Below are 20,778 nucleotides of genomic sequence, written 5' to 3'. Positions count from 1 at the left end.
ACGAGAGCCAGTTCCTGCTGGAGGTGGGCGGCAGCGCCCGCCTGGCCGACCTGGTGCCCCTCGTCGCCCGCATCTACAACGGGAGGCTGAAGGTGCAGCGCCTCTGCACAGGTACTGGCCCGCCGCCCTTCTCCCTCTCCCCGGTAGCGGGCTCACCGCCTGCCCCGGGCCTGGCCGCACCTCCGATGAGTGCGGAGCTCTGAGGAGGGGAGACGGGTGACTTTCGAAAGGATGGGAGCCCGGCTTCTGAGTGTGTACCCCGCTGGCTCGCAGCCTGGGAGCTGAGGGGTGGCACGGCGAGGTTGCTTGGCTGCGGCCTTACAAGAGTTTTACACTGGCTGGGGTTAAGAAACACCTCTCAAATCCCAGCTTAGCAGCAGACAAGTCGTCCTCCCCTAAATTTACGAGGACAGTGAATACCCACCAAAAACGCCAAACCATGTGTGAATTCCCACCTTCTGTTATTTCAGTAGTCCCTACTTTTTGGACACCATACAGCTCTGAGCTTCCTGCTGTACGTGGCTGAAAGCTCATGACTAAACTGCAGCACATCCTGTCCCATAGTGGCTGCATCAGTTGTCTGTGCCCAGCAGCGTACCCTACACGTGAATGAAATTTTCATGTGTGGTGCGAGGCATCCACTTGCCATGTGATGGAGAGTCGCTGGATGGGTCTAAATTAGTGCTTTAGTTCAATTCGGCAGTTGGCTTTTGGAAAGTATTTACTGTTTGTCCCTGCTGACCACACTTTGGTTTGCGTTGTGAATCAGCCTGGGAATGCATGAAGTGGGATTCCCTTCAGATGAGACTGGCCTGAAGGATGCAGCCTGTCTACACCTGATGTGGTCTGGCTGCAAATATGTATGTGGTGTATGAGGCTGTACTGAGGCTAATCTGAATTTTAAAAATTCCAAAAGCTGAACACTGTGGCTACCATATTTTCAGCACTCCCTCTTTCTACAGGTCTGCTGCTGTTGCTGCATAGTACTTGCTGATTTAGCCTTAGGCTTTATGTTTTCCTGTGTGTGCCTATATTCCCAGCCATAGGAACAGAATTGCCATTTATTTCATTTGTCTCTGTCTGTTGCAAGATGGGTATGCTTTAATTAATATGGTGATGGTAAAGAGGCTTGAGGGCCTTCAAGGAAAGGATGCTGTGAAGCAGGCTGAGTGCTGTATAAATTGTTCTGCGGGAAGGCAGTGAGTGTAGCTTGCAGGCTGTGGGTCAGATGTGGTAGGCTGGACAGAAGGGTTAGGAAATTGCATCTGCACACTCTCTGCTCTCACTGCATGAGACTGCCCTGGTAACCAGAGTTTACACCACCTCTGTTGTCTCAGCTAGGATTGCCCTGTACTGACTTTCCTTGGTTAGACATAAATTGTAGTAGACACTCTTTATTTCATTCTGGGTGTGAATTTGACCCCTTGGGTTGGATGTTGTGTAGATAGTCCAGTTACATGCTTTCTGAACTGCAAAGAAATTAATTACTGTATGACAATAAAGTGTTTTTCAATTTCAAAAGAAGTTGCTTTCCCAAAAGTACTTAGAAAAAGGAATACGCAGTCAGCTAAAGATGACTAAGGAAATAGCAAAAAGAAAAAGTTTATGGCCAGCAAATATTGTCTAGGTTTGCATACCAGCACTGTGTTATTTGTTACATTGTTTCATATATATGTGAAATGTATGAATTATGATGTAATTACAGCACATATAACTAAATATTTGAGTATATATATTTATATATACCTTATTATTTATTCCATATACGTAGCTCCTTAGGTACTGAAGGCTAGGAGTAGGTTTTGCCTGTGTGTACATAATGTGAAAGGGTTTTTGTAAATAATATGTTCTCAGTAACACAGATTTTTAATCTTGTTCTCTCAACACTTTAAAGAGATGGAGGATCTGGCAGAGCATGGTGTTTTCTTGCCTTATAATATGCACGGACTGACAGATGAGCAAATCGAAGAACTGAAGTTAAAGGATGAGTGGGCAGAAAAGTGTGTACCAAGTGGTGGAAGTGTCTTCAAGAAGGATAAAATTGGGCGAAGAAATGGACATGGTAAATCAATCATAAATGTTTGTTTCTTTCCCTGCAAACACAGATAATCTACAATACAATGAGGAACATAAAAACCATAATTCTGGAACTTTTGCTTATACCTCACTGTCCTGAAAGATGAACAAAAATGAGTAGATACTAAGTATACATATTTTGGGCCAACATATTAGCTGGTTAATTTTTATTTGCCAGTTACTAAAATAGTCTTATAAATAAACTATATTAGAGGTAGTCGTAGTAGCTATTTCAAGAGCTAAAATATCAGTTACATGCTAAGTCTTCTGTCTTGGATTAGGGCCTGGTGTAATGTTGATGTAAAAACCTAAGTAGTAGTATATCTCTTCAGCGCATATGTTATTTAACTTCACAACTGTAGCACTTGGAAGTAAACTCCGAAGATAAGTAACCAATTATCAGAAGCAAGCTTGACTCTTTCACTTTAATTTATTCTCCTCATTTGTAAATGCATACATGTGTACTGGTTTTCTCCAGAGGCTCCAAGATACATTAACAGGTTGTTTTTGTAATATTTTTCCTGGTCCACTATGACTCAGACTTACTGAACTCGCTCCTGTCACTTTTTCCTTCTGCAACTGCAGCCAAGCGGTTTTGCCATAGCACTTGGCATGGATATCCCACTTTAGAGTCGAGAGCGTGAGGGCTGATTGCACAGAAGAGAGACCGCAATTGTATTCTTGCTGTCTGTCCCTGTACTCCTGACACCACCACAGCCCTTAAGGGTCAGCAGCCCTTTAGACGCTGACTGCAGGGCAGCTCAGCTAAGGAGGAATCTTTGAATAACTTAGTCTTGTCGTACACAAACACCTTACTCCAAGTGTCTTATTTTGGGGAACATTATTCTTCTAACACAGCGCATAGCCAAATCGAATTTAAGCCCTTGCTGAACTTGATTATGAGCTTATATTATAGCTAAACAGATTTCCCTCCTAGCAGCGTTCTCAGAAATAGCTGAGTGTCTCATACATAGACCTGTGGACAAAACCTGTCTTGTTTGGCATGGCTGTGAGCAGCGCTAGCCCTTACAGTAAAAATTTGCAAGCAACTTCATCGAAAGGACAGAACCATTTTTACTTGTAGTTGTACTCGGGCATTTATTTGTTAGCTAGACGACTGCTTTGTGAAGTTAACAAAGTTGTAATATTGAACAGCATGTAAATGTGGGCCAAATTAAATACCATTGAATGATGCATTTAAATGTTCAGCTGTGAATGCATATGATTTAATTGGATTTTTGGTTTTGAGGAGAGGCTTTTTAAAACAGTTAAAGTAGATAACTATAGTATGAAATGCACATTGTATTCACAAAACTGCATTTGCTGTCAGATTGAAATTTTAATTGGAAAAAAGTCAGAAAATTCCAAGTTCTTCTCCCCTTTTATGAACATCTGCCAGCACAGCCCACGATAGTAATAAGTACAGCATGGGAAAGAGAGGCTTGTTTTTGGTTGTGGCGAGTATGAAATTACGGCTGTTGCTTTCTACTCAGTACTTTTGTCCCAAATAAGTTCCAAATACCAGTCAAATGTCTTTGTGGGAAAGTAAGTTTGGCTCTTCCAGAAGAAATACTGCTTTGTTTCTTAAGTTAGTAAGAAATACAGCAGTGAACTATCAAACTGGTACAATAGACTGCAACTTAGTAGTGTCTCTCTTGCTTTGTGATTTAACAATGTTTCATTTGCTTACAGTAGACAATAACCTGGACAGGTCATTTGCTTGGTTTCTTTATAGTAAATGTAGACTATTAAATATGTGTCTCTTATTTTTAGCTCCAAATGAAAAAATGCAGCAAGTTATAAAGAAGACAATAGAGGAAGCCAAGGCATTAATCTCCAAGGTAAGTTTCCTGAAGTAGCATGTGGTATGTGGGGCTTTCTTACTAGATGTTATGCAGTTGGGCTGCTTAAGAAAAAACAGACTTTTTTCAGAGTGAGTGCTGACAATTTTTGAGTAATATCCTGAAGTGATGTGAATAGTCTAATAAAAACTGACATTTCTGTTAATGATTTTCTTAATGGCTTTTGGCAAGCTGGTTCAACAAGTTAAGGAATCAGATATTAAACTCCAAGTGAATGCTGGCAGCCGAAACCACACTGAATGATTAAATCACATTTAATTTTATCCACATGCTCTTAATTTGCTATTGATGTATTCTTTAGGCGAACGCTTGTCATGTTTTCTGGTGAAATATTAACTGCGTTCTGTGATGTTCCTGGAATAAAATACCTTTTGCTCGTTAATGTAGTCTTTTGAGTCTTATGTATAATTAATTGAAAAATATGTTCTAATCTCTTAGATTAGTCCTTACAAATACTTGTACTCATGCTCAGTCCCAATGAGTTGTGTGTGTTTAAAGATAAGTGTGAGGGTATGCCCTGATGGCACTATGGGCTTAAGTATTCAACCTCACTTTACCAGATCTGTAGATGCTCTGTATTGTGCCTCAGCTTTCATGTGACTTTGAAACACAAATGAAGTAGCATTTATTATCAGATTGCTTTTTTGTAAACATCTGCAAGTAATTTTCTTCTCCCCTCTCCTACAATTCTGGGAATTGGTATGTGTGGAGCTTTAGAGCAGCTTTAAACCAGTTATGCAAATAGATAATGTTACTGAATTTTTAGTATTGCCTGTGCACTTAAATTGGCCTTCTTGGCTATTTTATTGCTGATAACATTGTCCTATCAGTGATTTAGAGTGAGTAGCCCAGTGTTTCCAAAGGCCTTGTGGAGGCAAGCAGAGGAGCTGCCTTGTCGCCTGGCAGCACTACCAGTGCACTGAGTTGCAGCAGACCTTTCCTGAATTGAGGCAGGATTTCAGCCAAACTGTTCTGAGTCATAGCAAAATCTATGAGATGTTTCAGATTAAAGCTTCTGAACTATAAAGATTTTCTCCAGATAGACTTTTTTTTCTGTTGGATAGCATCTTATCAACTCTGTTTCTAAACAGGGAGAAAATGAGTAATTTTACTTCTTGAGGCAAAAATATCTGCAGATCTGGTCTCCACTTTTCAGATCTTCCTGGGTGAAACTTCCAATTATATACCGTGTTGTCATTTACAATAAAAAGTTGCAGAACTGCTGCACTGCATGCTGACTTATGCCAGAAATCACTGTCATTCACTGGTGAATGAAGTTAAGGGTAGTTTCTGAAGTGGTTTGTTAGGTTCACCACTTTGTAATGATGAAAATGAAGAAATATGCCTGTGTATTAAAAAAAAAAGTTAATTATCTGAGATTGAGAAAGCAGTTGTACTTGCCAGTTAACTAGTTTAAGAATGTCCACAAGGAGGCAACATTCTCTTACTCTCTTTTTTATAGAACTTATTACTTTAAATGTTGGAACTGTCAAATCTGTAAGCAAAACCTTTTTCGTCTCTTCCAGATGTCTCTTGTTTTTCCTCTGTCCATTGCAGTAGGGTTTGGAATGATCTCAAGTGTTTGATCTTACAGATCTCTGCATAAGCCATGCAATATGCCAAGCTTTACTCTTGTGTTCATGTGTGCTCTGTTTTTTCCTCAAGTTTTAGACTCTTTCTCTAGCCCTCACTTGAATGTTACTGTTTTGAATCTTGTTCATGAATCACAAGTAGTTGGGACAGAAGACTCGCATCCAGTTTTTGTGGTCATATGCAGACTTGTTTGAATGCCTGTATCCCACAGACAATTGTTACTAAATGTGCCCTGCACAATTTAGTGAAGATCTCTTCCCTCCACACACCGCCCTCAGTCTGAGAGGGGAAGAAGTATAGTGATGTATTCAGAAGTCGATATTCAATTGAGAAAAATTGTGCTCTTAGTATCTTTGTGCACTCAGTTAGCTTTGCTCAAGTATCCCACTGTTTAAACCTTGAACTGACTACAAAGCAAAGTCTTTCTGCATATTTTTTTAAGTTACCAGTCATCCTTGCCTGTGTTTCAGAAACAAGTTCAGGCCAATGTGTGTGTTTATATGGAGACGGTGAAAGATGCACTGGACCAGCTCCGAGGGGCTGTGATGATCGTGTATCCAATGGGATTGCCTCCACATGATCCAATTAGGCTGGAGTTTGAAGATAAAGAAGACTTATCAGGAACTCATGTATGCAGTGATATATTTGGATTATATGTAGTGCCTGGGTTAAATATGTGCTATACTGTTCTCCATTTTATAAATGAAGGTTGCTTTCATTTGCATGACAGATTTAGTTTAATATTTTTGTCTGATAGCTTATGTAAAAGCACACCAATAACTTAACTAGAAATAAGATGAATGAAGTTTATTTCAAATGTTACCTACAAAGTTGAGTTCAGGTAAGTCTTGGGCCCATCTTAAATAGTTTGTCATTTCTTTCTAATGCCAGCATTGTGAATTTGTTGCCCAGAGTGTTTGTTAGATCAAGATCAAATGGAATATGAATGAAAATGCTGTAGATTAATATGTGGAGAAAAATGTAGCAAAAGTATAGAAAAGTATAGTGTAAAATCAGGTGAACTACTTTGGCTTATCAGTTAAGAATTGCAGAAAGATTTTCCGAGAAAAAAAATCTGATTTTGAAAAAAAGCAAAAGCCAACACCTGCCAACACTTTACCTTGTTTGTTTGTTTGTCACAGGCTGGACTTGAAGTTATACCAGAATCAGAAGCACAATTATGGTGGGCAGGAAAGGAGTTGAAAGAATCAAAGTTGCTCTCTGACTATGTAGGCAAAAATGAGAAAACAACCATCATTGTCAAGATACAGAAAGTAAGTACCATTGGGAGATTTCTTTTCAAGGTACTCACCTTTGGCTGTCTAATTCTCTGTGGAAGACAATTGTCCATAGGTATATGAAATGGATTAAATTAGTTCTGGCTTGAGTGTCTTAAAACTGCATCTATTTTAAGGTTTTAATTTATTATATTTTGATTTTTCCTCAAGTAATTCCTTTGCCTGTCAGTTAAATACTGTAGTTACTATTACTTGCTCCATAGCATTTTTCTGAAGTACAACAAAGAGATATTTGAAAATAGTTGAAATGCAAACTGAAAAGTTTAAAAAACCTCAGCTGGCTCTCAGTTCCATCTCAGTGCAGAGCACTGAACAGACCCAGTCATTCAGTCTGCCTAGTTTTTCTAATTGTACTTGTGAAAGTTTTTCTCACTATATTCTGGCCTTTAAAAACCAATATGGATGTTTTGTGCTTACGTGGTGTGGGTACCTCTCATCCCTGTTTCAGTCTGTTCTGTGTCTGAAAGACAGTGTCTGTAACTCAGTAGTTCCCGGCTTGTGATGTCCGGAGTTTCTTGATGGCAGGGCCTCCAATGGTCTCAGTTGCCTTGGAAATGTGGCTATGTCTCTTCTCCGAGAGGACGCAGCTTGTGGAAGAGCCTGAACTTATGCTCTCCTAAAGTGTTCAGTGAAAGCTCGCTGCATGCTAGAAGAAAAAGCAAGCTGCTGGGCCTGCACTGAATTGTCCTGTCAGCTGCAGCTCACCTAAAGCTTCCAGCTGAACTTTTTGTAAAGAAATGAGAGTTCCCAGTCGTCAGATGTGTTGAAGCAGATGAGGCCTCCTGTGTTAATTGTGAACACAGGTCTGAGTCATCCTCTGGAATAATGAGCTAGAATGAGGCAAAGATCTCCTGCTGCTCCTCAGTTTATAGAGCCCAGGCTTCAGCAAAAGTCAGTCATTAAGTGTGGACTGATGTCTGGCACAATGATCATGTTCTTGCAATATCACAATTAGCACCAAGCTACTGGGACTTTTCATTATTTTTTGGACTAAATGATTTTGTCCTAACTGTGCAGATGTGTTCATCTCTGGTGAGAATGCTCAAAGGAAGCATGTTTGGTATTTCAGTGCATTTTCAGAGCTTTGTCATAAGATGCTCCCCCTGTTTACGTGTGTGTGTGTGTGTGTGTGTACGTATGTATGTATCTATCTATAAAATCCCATTCAAAGGGTGCTTTTGTCAAATGTCTGAGTACTTACCATAGCTCAGAATTATTCTGGAGCTGCATTTCATTTCTATGTCAGTGAGAGCTTCTCTGCCACAGAAAGCATTTGTGTTTATGGCAGATCTTACTATCTGCAGGTGTCTGTAATAGAATTACTCAAAGATAAGTCAAGTCATTTTATGTATCTGTCATTTAGAAGACCAGAATTGCTTTCCCTCTCCTATGAGGGTAACTGAAAAATTGTGTGACAACTCAACAGCCATTGAAGTGTAGGCTCCCCGGAAAGTTGTCTTACTGTCTAATTAGTTGTTGGACCTCCTCAGAGAATGCAAAGTAGTACGGTCATTTTGTATCTGACAAGGGATGCCTGCATTCTTGAGTTGGAGAGCTAATTTAAACCACCTCAGACCTTTTTTGTTCCAGAGAGGATTCACCATCTCCATTCAAACTGGTCTGTTTGCTGTTGTTGACAATAGCTGTCATCAGCTGTTTTCTGCTGTGTGCATAATTTCTTTCATGAGGACAGTTGCCTGGTAAAATAGAAGTGCTTTTATTTGTAGTAACAAATAAAATTTCTTTTAGAGTTTTTCTTTTATTTGTAATTTCTTTTATTTGTAGTATTTTGTAACTGGCTGCCTTCCCTGCTTTACTTAGTCTTATGCCATCTTGAGTCTGTGTTAGCAGGGGAGCTAAAGATGGATGTGCCCATCCCGAGATACCTAGAATGACCTTAAAGCAGAGAGATTTATTATGTCTTTTAGAGAGGAAGCTTAAGTAAAATAGACTCAGTCCTGTTTGCAGCTCCCACTGATGTCCACAAAATTGACAGCATGAGTCAGATATTGAGATGAAAAAATAATTCTCACTTGAATGCAGCAGAAGTTTCTCAAGATCTGTTTTCCTGTCTTGAGGGACCTTATTAAATTTGAGAAATCCTATTGTCTGAAGAAAGACTTTGCTATCTTTGAATAACAGCTTCTCTTTTGTATCCCAAATGCCATCATAAATAAAATTTATGATTTCCCTTTCAGAAAGGACAAGGAGCTCCAGGGCGTGAACCACTGATGTGTCATGAAGAGCAAAAACAGATGATGCTGTACTGCCACAGAAAGCAGGAGGAACTTAAGGTAACAGTGTCATTTTGCTGTAGGAGAGCTGTGCTGTCATAGGCACTGACCGCAGGTTATGCATGTTGCTGCCACCTTAACCTCTCGGTTCTGTTTACAGAAACTAGAAGAGGATGACGACGACTCATTTCTAAATGCTGAGTGGGCAGACAACAATGCTCTGAAAAGGCAATTTCATGGTGTAAAAGACATCAAATGGGGTCCAAGATGAAGCTCTGCAAACACCTTTTTGCCTCTTAAAGCTGTTTGGTTGATACCCTTGTTTGCAATGGGGAGTTGTGTTGTGTGCAGTAGATCCTGACAACAGCTGAAATTGTCACTTCTATAGCGGGTGCCTGTTTCAACCTTAGGTTTTCAATAAGTGTTTACACTTCTGTGTAACTGTAGCAGCACTTGTTTCTGCAAAGAACTAAATCAATCCTGTTGAAGTTTATTATTTTATTAGAAACTTGTAATTTGAATATTGACATATTAAGCTATTTCATAGATGATATATCTAGTAAATATACACTAGGATATTTGGTCTTGTTTTGAGTGGTCTTTATACTTTCTTCCTGATTTTTGCCTTTCTTTTAGATGGTGCAGTCTGTAGAACGTAATTTATTTTATAAGAAATCAGTTTTCCCAGGCTAATCCAGTGAAATTTAATGAATTTTTCTGTGCTTGTTTGCATTTCAACATAGCTAGTTCCAAAATATTATTTTAAAAATGAGTTGACCTCCTAAAAATTGTTTAAAGGAAGTACTTTTATATAATAACAAATAACATTAAGATCCTTGTGGAGTGCTTTGTTTTGATCCTTTTGGTTTAGTTTTCATTGACATTGGAAGCCAACCTAGGGATGTCATTCAGTTTAACAAGCTGTTAGCCACTGTGCTTTTTTGTAAAGGTTGACAGAAATCTGTTTACAAAAGTAAGCGTCATTTGCAAGCAGATTGGATACAATAAAACCAAGTTTACTAGGTCGAGATCTCTAACATGGAAGTACTTCTAAGATTATTGTGACTGGATTAGAAGTGTTTCATTTCTAACAAGTCAGCATTGTAAAATGAGAAGTCATGAAGTTTATTGGAGAGTGTTTCCACTGTATGCTTGACATTTAGGATCCTGTTACCATTTCTAAAATACAGCATCAGTCAATTCTGGGTTCAAGACTAATGAAGGAAATGCCGGTAGACTTGAAGCAAATGTGTCTGGTTTTGAAGAGAGAATTCTGATTTGGGATACAGTTTGACTAATGGATAATTAAATCTCTAGAATTATCTAGGTAGATAATTCATGTTTAGAAATGAGTTGCTCAAATTTTACATGTTTAGACTTCTGTGTCCTTAAAGGAAGTGCTTTCCTATGGAGGTAGATGTGCCTCCTCATCAGGTCGCTGAGCAGTAGAAAGCCAGTGTGCCCAGAAAATTTTGTGTGAGGATCAACTGAGTGTTTTAAAAAGAGGTGAGCTGATGTGGGCACCCAGCCAATGGTTAATATGGTGTCTTCATTCACACCTCAAAGCAGTTGTCCCTAGGACAGCAGGGTGTCAAGAATGCCCACCCTTTTGGTTCTGCAGTGCCGAAAGGCAAGCCAGCTAAGGACATTGGGTTTGTAGTTTGCAGAAGGCTTCAGGATACCAAGTTGCCCCTGCTCGCCTGTGCTTCCTTTCCACCTGAGCCAAACCAGATCACGTTCACAGACTCCAATAGTCTAAGAACAGGCTTGTTCCTCAGTGCGTAGTTTATGTCAGATTTTAATGTGAAATATTTTTTGCAGGTGCAAATGTTATGGCACTGTGGAGCTGTTCAGCAGCTCTGGAAGTCAGGTGGGTTATGTTTGCTGTCTGAACTTACACCCGCATTTGACATTTGTCATTGATAGTTTTTTTTGTCTTATTCATGCCCTAATCCCCATGTCAGGAGGGTTTAGTGGCAGAGACATTTGGAAACACAAACATCTGAGATTGCAGAGACATTTGGAAACACAAACATCTGAGATTATCAGCCAGAAGCTTCCTGCCTTGCCAAACCTGCCAGTGCAACAAGATGGAAATAAAGTCTGTAGTCACAACTGTCCACTTAAAAAACTGTGGTTGTGGCTCTCCAGATTCACAAACCTCAACACTGCTGGCTTAAATCTCTCTGCTTGTTTGAGTCATTGTAAAATGACAAAGCAAAAGTGTTTTGTGAGCAGGTTTTTTCCATTGCAATGAAAAAAATAATTTCCTTTAAGTGTTAGCGTGGTTGAAGGAGACGCTTATCAAGTTAAACTGAAGTGTTTGTTGAACTCACAGCTGGGAGATTGAATATAGAAAAGAGAATTAGCGCCATTAACTCTTAATGGTGTTTTTACTTCAGTCACTGATTCTTTTAGGAAAGGTTTTATGTCTGGTGGTTTGTCTGGAATAGCAACTTTACCGTAACTTTTTTAAAAAAGACCACAACAAAAACCCAACAGTATGTGCGATTTTTCTAAGTTGCGAAACATCAAACAGTATATTTTAAAACTACTTGGAATTATTTCAATGTGTCAAGCAAGTGGAGCGGGTTTTAAAAGAATACCTTGTTCTGCCACTCTGTCAGATGAAAATCAGCGTCCTGTGCAATTCCTGGGACGTTTTTAACTGTTTCTGTAGCAGAAGGCTTTTTTCCTTATGTGCTCCTTTGCTGTTGTCAAAGGGTAAAGAAAATCTGGAACTTCTTAGTTTCTTAATATCACTGGGATCGTTGCAGCCCACAGAGATGCGATGAATCTTCTCGATCTATAAGTGGGATCGGCAACACTCAGTGAAATAATTGTAAAGTCATAAAATTAATGGATTGATTTATTATAAAAGCTGTTAGTCACCCAGCTCTAGCTCCTGATCTGTCCTACCAGCTGTAAGAGTCCTGAGTTGCCAGAGATGGCTTTTAAGGGGGCTTCTACAGCTACAAAACCTCTCCCTCCTCTCCGCTCTCTCTTGCAATGCTCTCCTTAATGGGTGTCATAGGGATGTGTATGGATGCTGTCTGACAGCCCAAATTTCAAAACAGGTCCAGGAAAGTAATTATTTTGTTTGGGCAATTATACATTTCCTTAAAAAATAATTGAATTACTATTTATAGATTAATGACTTGAGGTTGTTGCATACTTGTTTCTCTCTTTTCCAGCAATGCTCTAAAATATTTATGTCCTTTTGGCAGCCAGAAAAAAATGTAGTCCTGTTTCTAAGCTTCTAAAGCGAGTTTTGCGGCAGCCTGGTACATTTTGTATCCGGGGGGAGTTACAACCTGGCAGTTCCCAAACGGAATTCTTCCAGGGATCGCTTTGTTTCCTGTGCTGCTTGTGACAACACTTCCCGCTCCCCAGAATCTCATCTTTGCTGTTTAAGAAGGCGCCTGAGGACAGCCAGCTGTGCTGTGTGAGTTTTATCCTGCCGACCTGGGAGGGAGATTCCTGAAAGACTGATTGCCAGTAAGCGATCTGGTCTGGAGATCCGCTCCCGGAGCAGGGGTTGCACCGTGACCTTACCTTCCAGCACTTATTTATTGGCATTTACACACCCCAGTACTTACTTGCTGGCTCCTCGTCTTTTGAAAGCGGCTTTTTTTAGTTCCTTGAGTTTAGTCATGACTGCATGGAGATTAGTGGCCTTGGCAGGAAGTTTCCCAGATGTTTTGGATCAGTTAGAACAAATGCTTGAAAATATCCATCTGAATCCCTCCTGCAAATAGAGCTTTCATCTTAGATTAGCAGTATTCTGAGGAGTTTGTTCTGTGGGCTCCCAGTCCTGTAAATAACTAAAGTAATCGTTGGCTTCTGGCCATTTGGTACCAGGAAAGTGTTCAATAGCAGAGGAGACAACTTGAAAATAACATAAGCAGTAAAGTATCTATACTCCCTGGATACTCTCATTAAACCCCGCTGTGCATCCACGACTGTGAGTACCTGGTTTTCTGTGACAAAACCACTAGCACCTTCCTCCCAGCAGAGTTCTCTCTGCGGCTGGCATATGTGCCAAAGGAGCCCAAGGAGCTTTATTGCATCGTCAAGACTTGTTGAGAGTTACTGTTTCAGGGGAAAAAAAAGAGACTTTTAAATTACCCGTGTTCAGAGAAGAGCCACAAGGATGGTGAGGGTTCTGGAGAACAAGCCTTATGAGGAGCGGCTGAGGGAACTGGGGTTGTTTAGCCTGGAGAAGAGAAGGCTGAGGGGAGACCTCATCACCACCTACAACTACCTAAAGGGAGGTTGTAGAGAGGTGGGTGCTGGTCTCTTCTCCCAGGTGATGGAGGATAGAACAAGGGGAAACGGCACCAAGCTGTGCCAAGGGAGGTTCAGGTTGGAGATAAGGAGGAAGTTCTTTACTGAGAGGATCTTCAGAAACTGGAACAGGCTGCCCAGGGAGGTGGTGGAGTCACCATCCCTGGATGTATTTAAAAAGCGGGTAGATGAGGTACTTAGGGATATGGTTTAGGGGGCAGACAGGAACAGTTGGATGTGATGATCTCAGAGGTCTTTTCCAACCGAGCAATTCTGTGATTCTGTGTGATATGGAGAATTCCGAGGGGGGTGTTTGAATAGGACCTTTAATTATGGTGCTTTTCATATTGTCATTTCCCCTCTAAAAGTAAGGGAAAATCAGGCATAGAAAGTAATTAATAAGGAAGAATCTCCATGTTTTTCTACTCACCTTTGCCACCTGTGGGGCTGCTGGATTCATTTGTTGTGGCTGACACTGAATGAACTTGCTGGAGAAAGATGAAAGAGTCCAGGAACAAAGCAAAGGCTATAGATATTTATATAGCTGCATGAAAGAACAGGAGAATTATGAGATGGGAACACCACGTGTAGGTTTGCAAATGTGCGAAAGCGTTTTATCTTTCTTCTAAACTGTTTATTTCTGGAAGTTTGATAGCAGACGTGCCCTTGCAGAGGGAAAATCCGTTCTCTATCAAAGGACACGCACAGCAGAACGTTGCTAAACTGTTTATTTTGTGGCCATATCACAGTCCTGATTAATGGAAGTTTATATTATGTGTTGTGAGAGTTGCTAACGCTGTTACACTCCTTAACATATGGTTTCCTTGAACAGGAGCGTGAGAGGAAGCAAGGCACAGGCACTCGATGCTGTGTAGATGTGGCTCCTGTGCCACTTCCTAGGAGATCAGCTGTGCTCCCTGGGTTGCAGGGCAGGTGCTGCTCTGCCTTGAGACACCAATGCCACCCCAAATCTGCTCCATGCCCACTGACAGGTGCTCCTGGCTCCACAAACATCATTTCCTGTTCCATTTTATCATGTGAGGGTCATGGGCAAAAACCACCGGTGAGCACCCGGTCCCCGACTCCGTCCTGGTGGTAGGGGCCCAATGGACACAGGGAGCTGGAACCACTGCTTTTGGCAGCACTGTCACCCCGCTGGGGTGCAGCTCTTGTTTCTGCTCACCACTGACAACCATCTACGGCTATCATCGGTGTGCGAGTCAGGAGTCACTGAGAGCATGAGCTCACACCTTTGCTTTGGCTGTTCCTGTCCTTGCCCGCCACCTCAGGGCACTGGGTGATGGGGTGGCAGTGGCCTGGGGCACCCACGGGCTGCCCCCTCTTTGCCTGGGCTGCCCACACGTGCTGGGGGTTGGCTGTGCCTCACCCAAACCCGCTTGCCCACCTGTGTTGAGGGCTGTGCATGTCCCCATCCTGCACTCTGGTGAGTACAGGCCCCGTACAGCAGCCACAGCGGGGTTATGTGGAGAATGAGGAAGTTTATAGCAAAAATAGGAAATCTGGCACTTCCTCAAGGAGAAAGAAAAGCTAATTATTGTTTTATTCCAAGGGTTGTGTTTGTGAAAGCAGCTCTCAGCAAAGGCTGAGTAATACAGCCAAGTACTTACAACGTTGCAGTTAAAAATTGTTGTGTGGGGATTTTTTCCCCTGACAATCAGCATAGAGCCGCTGCTCGTGTTACAGGATAAGGGGCTGGGGGCACGGCTGTGTGATATTTCACACCACCTCTGCTTCGTGTCTCACCCATGCGACAGCTCCTGTGGTTGAAGGATTCAGCCCATGATGGTCCCCGGTGCAGTGGTCAGACGTGGGTTTGCAGCTCTGTTTCTTCCTGCCTCTCCCCGCCTCAGCAACGCCCTGCGGCCTCATTCAGAAAAGGAGATTTCACCTCTTTCCTGAAGAGGGATTTTTTTTGGAAACCACATTTTAAATTTTTGTTGGAGATAGATAGGCAGGGTGCTGGAGTTGCATCAGGACCAAAAGGCTGGAGTGTGGGGGTTGTGGCAGCTCCGAAGGCTGGCTTCCAGGTGTGGTTAGTGCTGGTCACAGGCTCAGGAAACAATTTAGGTTGGGAGGACTTCATGAGGGCTGCTGGTCTTACCACGTACTTGGAGCAGGGCCTGGTTCTGAACCAGATCCAGCTTCAAAACCAGATCATGTTGCTCAGGGTACTGATTTTTCGAAAAAAAAACCCAAACAGCAAGCAGCTCCGTTGTGACTGGACCTACCAAGGTTCCCTACAGATTTTTATTTCCTAGCTGGTTGACTCCACTGCATGAAGAAGGTGTGAGCTCTGGCTGGCGCTTTCAGGCTCTTGCTACCCCAGAAGAATGAATGACTGGGCATTACCGTCATGTCTTTGGGTCTTAACAATACATGGTCCTAAAAATGCAACAGTCTTAAAAAAGAGTCTGAGGAGTTGTATAGGGCTGGCACCCCACAGCTGGCATGCCGGCGATCCACTACAGCCGTAATTACTCTGCAGTAGGAATTGTTAATGGGAGGTCACCAATGCACACACACACAAGACCCCTGCCCCAGATGTGTATTTTTCAGGTGCCCTGGGTGTCTGAAGGTGCATTCCAGGTGTCTGATGCCTGCCCAGGTGGGAACCAGGATGTCACCAAAGCTGTGGGATGTGTCTCTTTCTCTATGAGAAGCCACAAGTTCTACCATTTTCTACAGTGCTGGAAAATGTGGTTATTTATTACAGTACTGGGCCGACTGCATGTTTGATCTGGGTTGTTTGAGGGTTTTTTCCCTCAGAAATGAGAATGTGAGAAAGCAAATCAGTGCCCTAATGCTGCAGGAGATCCCTGGAGGTCTTGGTTTGCCAGAGACTTTTTAGAGCACCTGGACCAAGGGTAACCACTGTGGGGCAGCCACCCAGGGGGTCTGCTGGGGTTGTGGTACTCGGGGGCTGGCAGGACCTCACTTTCTCTTCATCTCTAAAAGTGACACTTGACAGCACAATGGGGAGCACCCTCAGCACCACTTAAACTGTGTGACCTCCGTTTGCTTCACAAGGTCTGGGTGGGCTTTTGGAGCACAAGAAAACCCACTGCAGACAACGTCACAGGCGACGTAAAATCCCTTACCTTGACTCACGCTTGAATTCTCCATCGCTCAGCCACACATCTTGCAAAAAAGGATGTTTGTGGTCATTCATCCCTCGCACTTCCCAACGTACAGATGAAGCCAACTGGATGGTGTCCATGCCTGGTTTCAGTCCTTAACTCCTTGCTTGCACATGTACAGTTTTGCTCTCCCAGGCTTTGCTTTCCCAGGTTGCTCCAGCCTCTGCCCTCACCCCAGCTCGCCCCCAGCCCTACCCGCACCTTCCTTCCCTGCCAACCCCTCCCTCTTTCCCCCCTGGGCAGCAGCGTGTTGCCCCACCGATCACAGGTGCCTCCTGCGAAATCGCTGGGTGACGCCGGGGATTTCTGGCTGCAGCATCACACAAGCGTTGGGTGCCACACCTGAGTGGCTCCCGATAAAAGGTGTGAGTTTCAGAAGGATTTATTGACTGCTTCCTGCAGCCTCAACCAGGGATTCCTGGTGGAAGACTCTGGGTTATTTTAAAGGTGGGAGTGGGGAGTTAAAACAGCCACACCAGTATTGCACAGTGCCTTCCAGCAGGTTTAGGTCTCCATGCTGGGTCATACCATTTTCAGATGCACATCGTTTTCCAGCTATACCCATAGCATGAACCTAACAGTTACAGCCAAACAACTTGCAAGCTCTCCTTTGTGATATTTTCTTCTTCAGCTCCGTTTCTGGGCCCTTGCAGGGATTTTACTGCTGAAACTTCATTCTGCTGCTAGCCCCAAAATGCCCTCCCCGTAGCATTGCTGCTGGCCTGGGGCACCCTCCTCAATGATATTTCTGCCCTAAGCCTGGAAATGAAGTACCTACCAGCTGCGGCATTTCTGCTGCTTGTTTTTTCAGCTGATGCATCCCACTAATAAGCAGCCAAATCCAGAGCCATTGCTCCTGTTCCAGTAAAGCAGACCCGCCAGAGAAATGAGCCTGCCTTACGGTACCCACTGTTTAATGGGCATACACTGTGCTTTTCCCATAAAACTCTGATTTGTGTGGGCTTGGGTCAGGTAAGTATGTTACCCAATAATTTTCTGTTTTCTGTGCTGGCTGCTTTTTTCTGTAGAGGTGTTATTACAGAAATGTTGACACAATTCAGGTTCTGTTTCTTGGGTTTGTCCGTGTTTCTTTTCACACCAAGTTTCAGAGCGCTGTGAACAGCGAACATTTGGGAACAAGGTGAACCACTACTTGATGGCTTTCCTCAATTAGGCTTGGGATGTTTATGCAAAAAAAGTATAAAAAAGCGACCCAAACTCAGACTATAAACAATTCAGTCAGGGGAACAGCTCCTAAGCAAAGCTCGACCTCCTGGTCTGGAGCAAAAGCTGCTATCCCTGCCCTGCCAAGCCCTGGTGCTGGGGCTCACGATGGGGCTTTGTTCACTGTGTTTGAGGATACAAACAGGCATGCGTTGTTAAAAACACTTTTTTCCTCAAAATATGTTCCCAGAGGCGGTGAAATGCTCCATATTGGGAAGCAGGCTCTTTTCTGGAACCTGTGGAAGTCCTTTACTGCCCCCCTGCAGCCTGTGGGGACAGGCAGGGAGGAAAATCAGGAGAGAATCATGTCTGTTAAGTCATTTACAGGGAAATATACAAAAGTAATAGAAAAAAATTGCTAATCTTCACTTTAATACAAAGGATTATTTTCCTCTAGGGTGGTAAAAGTAGATGAGAGAACTGGGAATTGGGAAAAGTGCAGTGTTTTTTGGTTTTGCTTCAAGGAGGGGACTAACCTCCAAGTTACAGGCTGTTTTCTGCTGATCTGCTGCCACTTTGGTTGCTCCATCACCAGGAATGAACACCCCTGTTTTCAGACAGGAACCCCAAAGCAGGACTATCAAATGGAAGACACGCATGAATGAAGTGAACAAAACAACAGGGAAAGGATCACTGTGCCAGAGGCAATGACCAGAGGCAATGGGCACCAACTGAAACACAGAGGGTTTCCTCTGAACATTAGGAAACATTTTTTCTCCGTGAGAATGACCAAGCACTGGCATAGGTTGCCCAGGGAGGTTGTGGATTCTCCAACATTGGAGATATTCAAAAGCCGTGTGGACATGGTCCATGGCAACTGGCTCTAGGTGGCCCTGCTTGAGCAGGGGATTGGACCAGATACCCTTCAGAGGCGACTTCCAACCTCAACCAGTCTGTGATGCTGTGGCCACCCCTAGGACATGTTAATTTTAGCCAGGCTTGAGCAAAGTGAAAGTCTGGTGGAAAGACTAACTCCTGGTTTTCGTCAGCTTCAGGACGAAAACCTCAAAGGGGCTTACAGATAAAGAATGAGGAAAAATAATGAATTTCAGTGAGTATAAATACTAACTGCCAGACAGATAACGTCCAAAAATAGATCAGCTGGAGATCGGCTGGCCTGTGGGTCCCAGGCTCTTCAGGAGGGAGTTTCATTGGGGCTCAGCATTTTGGGGAGACAGCTGGAGCAGGGTCCTGTGGTGGGGAAGGGGCAGCCCCCGGGAGCCCCTGCCTTCAGCCTCATTTGTCCTGCATTGGAGCCCAGCCCTCTGCAATTGAATGATGGCCTCTTTAGAGGGTCAGTAAGAGGAAGATGATCCACTTTTTTACTAGTACAGTCTGCCAGCAAGGGGAAGCATTGGGATGTAGCTCAGTCCCCTTTCTTTGTGACCCAGAAATGGGTGGCACCTGCCCCCATGAGTCAGGAGGAAGCAGCCAGGTCCTGAGCAGAGCTGTCCCACACCTACCACCAGGGCTGGCAAAAGGAAAATCTGCCTTCTTCCACTCTCACAACAAAGGCATGGGGTTTTTCCAAACCAAAACCTATTCATGGATATTGTGCAATGGCACAGGTGACAATGGCTTTCTATTGGAAAGCCCAGGCTCCTGGGCTGCCCCGAGCATTTCATGCAGTTTCCCAGTGCCACGGGTGACCTAAGCTCTCCATCCGTCTCTTCAGCCCCTCTTCCTTCCGCTGATAGGATGCTAATCACTGCTAAGAGTGTTCCAGCTGAGCACAGGCTTGCGCCTTAGTCATCTGAGGAAGCCCCCTTCCTCTCTTTAAAGTTTTCCCATGCTTAATTCGACTTTGTATCAGTAGGAAATGACAAGTCGTGTCACTTTTTTTCTTTCCAAGTGTTTCATACAGCTTCATTCTACGTAGACGCACAGCATCTGAGTGGGAAAGCACAGTGAACTCATGAAGTATTACCAATAGGAAGTGACATTTTTCCTCCTTTTGTTCAGTAGTTTCCCTGTGGACTGCAGTTAAAATACTGAAGACGTTTTATTTAAAGACAGGATGGTTGTGTTTTCAACTTAGATACATTTCTGATTCAATTTTCTGTCCGTCTGAAACCAAATCTGACTGGTCTGAACAATTTTCAAGTGATTGCAAAATTACTTACAAGAAACCCCTGAGACTATAACTGTCTATCAAATGCTGTCTCTACACCATGCTTTAATATCAGAAAAATTAATACAGAATTTCACTTAGGAAGTGTTCTTACTCTGTGTCAACTTCAGGAGTCTTTTATGAAAGCAGCTATTTTCAAGCTTGTGCTTCACAAATTTGCCAGCAGAATTACATCTTGGGCAGGCATCTTCTGAGGGCTGAATGGTGATCTTTTCCTTAACAAAAGGGCACTGAAGGCCTTGAACACTGATTGATTTTTGCCCTCATGCCCATGCTTCAGCAGTGCTTTAACCCCTAGGGCTAGCTGTATCTGGTGGCTATGTGCTTTACAGAAGAAGGGGTAGACTTGGAGAAGTACTGTAAAATCTCTCTAGACTGCTACTAAAGAAACTGATTCTCAAACCACGAAAATATTCACTGAAGTACCGGGCACTTTGCAGATTTGTTTCCAGACCTCCCAGGCCAGAGAGGGACCCTTCTTTCATGTCTCTCTTTGAAGTAACTGCATCAACTGGACTTCAAGTTCCCTTGTAATCAGGATCACTGGTACCAGAGGAACAGGATTTATAAGGGAAAGGCTGGGTTAAGGAAACAGCAGAAAAGCTTCAAGAACCTGTGTTTAATTTTGCTCTGTACTGCTTACGCTACTAATAATACTCATATTTCTCTTCAATAGAGCATGTTCTTCTACAATTTATGAGCTGCAGCACATTAACTGGTTACAAGGCCATATCCTAATGCATCTCCATGTTATGCTGCTCAAGTATTTTTCCCCTTACTCAATAATCCTTAACCTGCGTATGGCAGCTGATCCCAAATTACAGTGAAAAATAATCCCTAGCATAACATCACATCACTTACATCTACGAAAGCTTGTAAAAGTGTTTTTCACAGAATGATTTATAGACAGTCAAG

General features: G+C 42.9%; 1 protein-coding gene across 1 annotated transcript; it reads left to right on the top strand.

Moving 5' to 3' along the window:
- Positions 1 to 6: 6 nt before the first annotated feature.
- Positions 7 to 9,636, top strand: LOC104548185 (chromosome unknown open reading frame, human C21orf59). The gene is made up of 7 exons (XM_010194131.1): positions 7 to 111; positions 1,895 to 2,062; positions 3,850 to 3,917; positions 6,002 to 6,160; positions 6,674 to 6,805; positions 9,028 to 9,123; positions 9,224 to 9,636. Exons 2-7 carry the CDS (start codon positions 1,897 to 1,899, stop codon positions 9,332 to 9,334), a joined length of 732 nt encoding a protein of 243 aa, XP_010192433.1. The 5' UTR covers positions 7 to 111; positions 1,895 to 1,896; the 3' UTR covers positions 9,335 to 9,636.
- The last annotated feature ends 11,142 nt before the right edge of the window (positions 9,637 to 20,778 follow it).

The sequence above is a fragment of the Mesitornis unicolor genome, unplaced genomic scaffold (assembly GCF_000695765.1).
Source record: "Mesitornis unicolor isolate BGI_N332 unplaced genomic scaffold, ASM69576v1 scaffold34851, whole genome shotgun sequence".
Classification (NCBI taxonomy): Eukaryota; Metazoa; Chordata; class Aves; order Mesitornithiformes; family Mesitornithidae; genus Mesitornis; species Mesitornis unicolor.
Note: the sequence above shows the minus strand (reverse complement) of the source record. Positions and strands in the feature narration are given on the sequence as shown.

What these genes read in the sequence shown, in the direction of transcription:
- LOC104548185 (XM_010194131.1), top strand. Translation starts at nt 1,897, where the DNA reads ATGGAGGATCTGGCAGAGCATGGTGTTTTCTTGCCTTATAATATGCAC. An exon ending in AAGACTTATCAGGAACTCAT is followed by an intron (nt 6,161 to 6,673) that starts GTATGCAGTGAT and finishes TGTTTGTCACAG; the next exon opens with GCTGGACTTGAAGTTATACC. An exon ending in GAAAGCAGGAGGAACTTAAG is followed by an intron (nt 9,124 to 9,223) that starts GTAACAGTGTCA and finishes TTCTGTTTACAG; the next exon opens with AAACTAGAAGAGGATGACGA.